Source organism: Littorina saxatilis, unplaced genomic scaffold (assembly GCF_037325665.1).
Source record: "Littorina saxatilis isolate snail1 unplaced genomic scaffold, US_GU_Lsax_2.0 scaffold_482, whole genome shotgun sequence".
Lineage (NCBI taxonomy): Eukaryota > Metazoa > Mollusca > Gastropoda > Littorinimorpha > Littorinidae > Littorina > Littorina saxatilis.
In genome coordinates, this window is record NW_027126125.1 from 76,098 (window position 1) to 82,500 (window position 6,403).

Genomic DNA, 6,403 nt, shown 5'->3' on the forward strand with positions numbered 1-6,403 from the left:
GTAGAAACACTTTGAACACATTTGTGTAACAAGGTTTGAACACTTTGTGACATAGTACATTACCCAATATTGACGGACTGTGTGATGTGACACGCTCGTCACACAGTCAGTCAAGGTTAGATATATTGCTAATTCTCTGGACATTTTGTATTTACTGTAAAGAAATTACAAAAGTATTTGTCTCAGTTTTGGCTGTTCCATATCCCTCCCTCTGATTATTATTTCTTTTTGTTCACTCTTTTCTTGTACTTTTCAGTATTTCAAAATGTCTTTTCTTTCAAAAAGTCTTTAGTCACTTGCTCAACTAAATTCTGGGATCATTACATTTTCATATATATATTTGTTTGTTTTTAAATGTAGGTGTTTTTGTTTTTGAAGTGGGGAAGCAATAAAGAGGTCGTCGATATCAAAACTGATATCGACGGAAATGTCGTCAATATCACTTTTGCACTGAGCTCAGTTTTGCCCAATTGACCAATGGAAATCCACGTAGCATATGAAATAGCTATATACGTATTTATACTAGTAAAAGAGACGCACATAATACACACTAGTTGACTGTTACGTGTGTGCTAGTTTTGCCAGCAGAACTCTACATAAGCACCACACTTAAACCGTATTCGCTCCCACACGAGACAAGACGCACTTGACACATTAATTCCCTCGTGGCGACCAACTTGACCTGGTGAAGTGGGGAGAAGGGAGGAGGGAGGGAGCGAGTGCTCCAGTTTGTGTGCACTGTCCTGTAGCTTTCCCTTCGCTCGCCCGAAGGAGTTATAGCTACTGGAAACTTTCCGTGCTTGTCACAAAGTGTACTAACATGACAAAAAAACCTGTGGTGTTTCTGGTATCGCTAAATAAAGCAAGACATCGATAGAAACAATCTGTGAACATATATAAAGCCTTCCCCAGCCATTCAGGAAGTTAGGGGCGAGAATGTGTGGTGAGCAGATTGGGTTAGAACCAGAAACAACTGCATTCAGCCAGTAAGAACCTGCAGTTCAACATTCGGATGTTTAAGAAGCCGAAAACATCTTTAGAATCGAAAACAACATTTCTGAGTTCCACCAAATGTGACCAGGCCTTGCAATCATTGGTCAATGGAAACTGTGCCATAGATTCGACATTGTTTTTCAGTTGAAACAGTGTTAAAGTGCGGACATTTATTTGTCAGTTGAAACTGTGCCCAGGTTCGGAAATAATTCTTTCGTTGAAACTGTGTCCAAGTCAGGAAATTATTTTTGAGTCAAAACTGTGTTTAAGTCTGGGAAATTGATTGTGTGTGTCAGCACAGAACGGGTATACTGCTCCGGCCTGTTGTCTACGTGTGAAGACTGTTGAGCAGCAGTGAAACAAGATGGTGTCGACCAAGGTGCTGCTGGTGGCGGTGGTGGTGGTGTGTGTGTTGGTGGAGACCCTGTCCGCCCAGAGAAGTCAGCCAAACCCCAACAGACGAAACAGGCCAGTCATGTTCTACACCTTCACTCCTGACACAATTTTGAACACAATTCTTTAACCAGTTTTGAAAACTTTATGAAATAGTGCACACATCTTCCAGCAAAAATAGTGGCAAGCGTAATACACACATAGAGTTCACAAGTGTTCATCAGTGAACACCACATGTCTGCCTCTTTTGCCAGTAGAAGTATGTACAATGTCAAAAAGGTGTTAAGAACGTGTTTACATACATGTGTTTAAAATGTATTCACTTATGTTAAGAGTGTTGTTGCTAGTGACTCCAGATTAAAATGAAAATATGTGAACTTATCTCTAGTGACGCTTAACAAAAAATGTAATTTCGTAAAACTTTACTTCTCGTATTTCTTAGGAAACTTGAAATGTTGAATGTTGTTTTTAGTGATTCTAGAAAATAAATGTAATGTTCTCTGCTTTTGCTAGCGATTACGGAAAAAAAGTGTCCATCCATTGCCATCACACAGAGGCGACACGGACCTAGCAACACAACGACAAATGCTGGCAACAGATGTAGAAATGCTGGTAGTAGCATCACACATGCATATACCACATGCACATTTGTCTAACACCCTCCAAATCTCATCCCCAGAGGGCGAAACCGAGCTGGCAACAGAACAAGAACTGCTGGCAACAGAAACGCGGGCAACAGAAACAGAAACGCGAGCAACAGAAACGCCGGCAACAGAAGGCGGTGTGAGGAGATCGAGGTCCCCATGTGCAAAGGACTGGTCGGGTACACGCACACCAAGCTTCCTAACCGTTTCAACCACACCACTCAGCTCCAGGTGTACAGGTAAGGGGTCACTGCACACCAAGCTTCCTAGCCGTTTCAACCACACCACTCAGCTCCAGGTGTACAGGTAAGGGGTCACTGCACACCAAGCTTCCTAGCCGTTTCAACCACACCACTCAGCTCCAGGTGTACAGGTAAGGGGTCACTGCACACCAAGCTTCCTAACCGTTTCAACCACACCACTCAGCTCCAGGTGTACAGGTAAGGGGTCACTGCACACCAAGCTTCCTAGCCGTTTCAACCACACCACTCAGCTCCAGGTGTACAGGTGTAGCAAAGTGCACTTCGCTACCCTAAACACTCTAATCATCGCATAGCGAAACAGCCTTGTGTACAGTACAAACGGGATAACCCATCCCATAGCAGACGATACGATGCTGCGCGCGCACCTTGCCGGCGCAAATTCTAATAAAATACCTTTCTTTATATATCTACCTAATTACTTCTATCTTTCAAAGTCCCTTTTATCTTTGATACGGTCCTAATTATATTTAGGTTTGCATAGAAGTCACTGATTAGGCTGGATGGCTGCATATTATTGTGTTATTTACGATAATGCTTCGAACTGACCAAAGCGTCACTCTGACCTTGACCGGTTTTCATGCATCGTCGAGAGAAATTGATTCTCACAAACTCATATTTGTCTTTTCAATCATTGTTTTGTCATTTTTGTATCACTATTACATATCCCGTACCTATGTTGCATATGATTTTAGTTTGTTTATAAGGATTTGGTTGTAATGAGTGATGCTTGGTTCCTCTGCAAAGATTGCTAATTTATGCAGACAGGTACTCGCGCAGGAATTTAGCCGATTCCATTTACTTTCGGACTTTACCGCTTCGTACTAAGTCAATGTATAATTTTCCCCCAAGTAACGCATATCATGATGTTTGTCTAGGGTTCTTCTTTTTATCTGTATGATTTATGAGTTTGTCCATTATTCCAGTTTAGAGAGTTTTGTAATTTTCAGCACTGAAGTTGGTTCAGTGCCTTCACTAGGACCATTGTTTTTGCATCCTACTAAATAAATATAAGTTTTTATGAAATGTGATCTATTGCAATGGAAAGCTAAAGGTCGTAGCTTTAATTTGATGTATTGTTTGTTATGATTGGTTATGTATTTGTTTAAATAACGTAGGGTAAAGCAAGTGTAAGAAACACAGATTCCGTGTTTCTGGCCGTATTCAGGCGATTTTTATTCTCGGCGGACGGTGCTTTCTGTGCAGTCCGCGCCGGGGCTATAAGTATAGGCCGGACACCGGCATGAGCATGCATTCGCTCCTAGCAGCTGAACACGACACTACACTTGCTTTGCTGTCTACGGGTTTCGCCTTCGGCCTCTACGTTTCCTTGCATTGTTTTCTTGATTAAAAAGTTGAAACAAGACGCTTGGACTTGGGCTTCGTGTATCTACTACTACCCTTTCCACTCCTCCACTACACAGGTAAGGGGTCACTGCACACCAAGCTTCCTAGCCGTTTCAACCACACCACTCAGCTCCAGGTGTACAGGTAAGGGGTCACTGCACACCAAGCTTCCTAACCGTTTCAACCACACCACTCAGCTCCAGGTGTACAGGTAAGGGGTCACTGCACACCAAGCTTCCTAGCCGTTTCAACCACACCACTCAGCTCCAGGTGTACAGGTAACTGCTTCCTGTTCTCATTGCAATTATAAAGGTGCACTTAAAATGAAGGGGGTCTCAAGATGGGGGTACATTCACACAGTTTATGAACACAACGGGCGAGAAAACAGGGTCTTGAATTCGGGGGTCTGACATTCGGGGTCTCACTGTATTAGCGACGAACGGAGAAGTTTGAAATTGTGAGACTATCTCCCTGTTTACATTTAGTCAAGTTTTGACTAAATGTTTTAACATAGAGGGGGGAATCGAGACGAGGGTCGTGGTGTATGTGTGTCTGTCTGTCTGTCTGTCTGTCTGTGTGTGTGTGTAGAGCGATTCAGACTAAACTACTGGGCCGATCTTTATGAAATTTGACATGAGAGTTCCTGGGTATGATATCTCCGGAAGTTTTTTTTTCCATTTTTTCGATAAATACCTTTGATGACGTCATATCCGGCTTTTTGTAAAAGTTGAGGCGGCACTGTCACACCCTCATTTTTCAATCAAATTGATTGAAATTTTGGCAAGGCAATCTTCGACGAAGCCCGGGGTTTTGTATTGCATTTCAGCTTGGTGACTTAAAAACTAATGAGTGAGTTTGGTCATTAAAAATCGGAAACTTGTAATTAAAATTATTGTTTTATTAAACGATCCAAAAACAATTTCATCTTATTTTTCGTCATTTTCTGATTCCAAAAACATATACATATGTTATATTTGGATTAAAAACAAGCTCTGAAAATTAACAATATAAGAATAATGATCAAAATTAAATTTCCGAAATCGTTTTAAAAACTATTTCATCTTATTCCTTGTCGGTTCCTGATTCCAAAAACATTTAGATATGATATGTTTGGATTAAAAACACGCTCAGAAAGTTAAAACGAAGAGAGGTACAGTAAAGCGTGCTATGAAGCACAGCGTAATCGCTACCGCGCCAAACAGGCTCGTCACTTTCACTGCCTTTTGCACTAGCGGCGGACTACGTTCAGTTTCATTCTGTGAGTTCCACAGCTTGACTAAATGTAGTAATTTCGCCTTACGCGACTTGTTACTTTGTGAGAAGGCAGTTCCATGTAGTTGTGCACACTTGAATCCACGTCAATACGAATCTCCCTTTGAACTGCAGAGTTCTGGAGCACCTGTGGGCCATGATCGACCGAGGCTGCTCCCAGAACTTCCGCCTGCTGGCCTGCTCGCTCTACCTGCCCCGGTGTGCGGGGCGCGGGGCGGCGCGGGGGCCGTGCAGGAAGACGTGTAAGGTGACGCGCAGGGTGTGTCAGGCCAGCCTCCAGCAGTTCGGCTACACCTGGCCCGAGGAGTTCGACTGTAACGCCCTGCCCAAGAAGCGCTGTCTCAAGCAGGTACAGTGCAACCTCTCTTCTTAGACATCAACACATCTGAGAAATCAGGTCACAATCTACAGACAGTGTCAACAAAAAATCGGTTTCTGATATTTTTCGATATTTCTAGTGCTTTTGATAAAGTGTGGCACAGAAGCCTTATACAGAAATTGGAAGGAATTGGTATTAAATGTGTGCGTGTGTGTGTGTGTACATGTGTGTGTGTGTGTGTTTGTGTGTGTGTGTGTGGGGGGGGTGCGTGTGTGGGTGTGTGTGTGTGTGTGTGTGTGGGTGTGTGGGTGTGTGTGTGTGTTTGGGAGCGTGTGAACAAGTGGCGAACACATTCTATGTTGCTGTGTGAATGCATGGCATCTCAAGCCATGAAATATCCCTAGCCTACTGCACACGGTTGTAACCACGCTCCACGCCGTGTTATTCAGGGCAGGCACAACTCGTGCAGCATGGACCACACACAGTGCGTGGACATCGACCTGCCCATGTGCACCGACCTCTCCTTCCGCATCGGCATGTCGCCCAACATGTTCGGCCAGTGCAACCGCACCGAGATCGCCATGGAGATGGAGCAGTTCCGCCCCCTGGTGGAGAGCCAGTGCTCGCCCAAGCTCGGCTTGTTCCTGTGCGGAGTGTACATGCCGTGGTGCGCGAGCCGGGAGGGCGGGCTGACCTTCCCGTGCCAGGAGGTGTGTAGCGAGGTGAGGGAGGCCTGCGAGCCAACCTACCGCCGTCTGACCCGCGGCCTGCCCTGGCCCAACAAGCTGCAGTGTCACCGCTACCCGGCGTCCTCCAACGCCAACTATACCTGCGTCATGGAGGACGACGTCGGGGCGATCAATCTCCCATAGACTTCAAAAACAAGCAAGGTGCACCACAACAAGAAGAGCATGAATAACAGACAGAAACACCAATAACATGAGCGCCCGGCGCATAGTCAACAATAACATCAGCACCAACACAGTCACAGTCGCCCTTCTTCCACCAAACCAAACGACACGTGCATCATGCTTCACGAAGGTGAGGGGATCCGGCTTCCATAGACAATGTGCTTACCATCAGCTGGACCTGTTCCGTATCGTGTTTGCTTCAAGCACGATGTTACAAATTGTTAACAGCGCACGAAAGCATGCATTATAATCCCGAACATCCGA

At 44.7% G+C, this 6,403-nt stretch overlaps 1 protein-coding gene across 1 annotated transcript in view; it reads left to right on the top strand.

The window, feature by feature from the left end:
• The first annotated feature begins 729 nt into the window (after positions 1 to 729).
• Positions 730 to 6,403, top strand: part of LOC138954572 (uncharacterized) — a 6,722-nt gene continuing 1,048 nt past the window's right edge. The window contains exons 1-4 of the mRNA XM_070326383.1: positions 730 to 1,461; positions 2,066 to 2,269; positions 5,024 to 5,258; positions 5,678 to 6,403. The exon at positions 5,678 to 6,403 is cut by the window's right edge and continues 1,048 nt beyond it. Of these exons, the coding sequence (XP_070182484.1) occupies positions 1,358 to 1,461; positions 2,066 to 2,269; positions 5,024 to 5,258; positions 5,678 to 6,100 (966 nt within the window). The 5' untranslated portion in view covers positions 730 to 1,357 and the 3' untranslated portion in view covers positions 6,101 to 6,403. The remainder of the gene's footprint in view (positions 1,462 to 2,065; positions 2,270 to 5,023; positions 5,259 to 5,677) is intronic.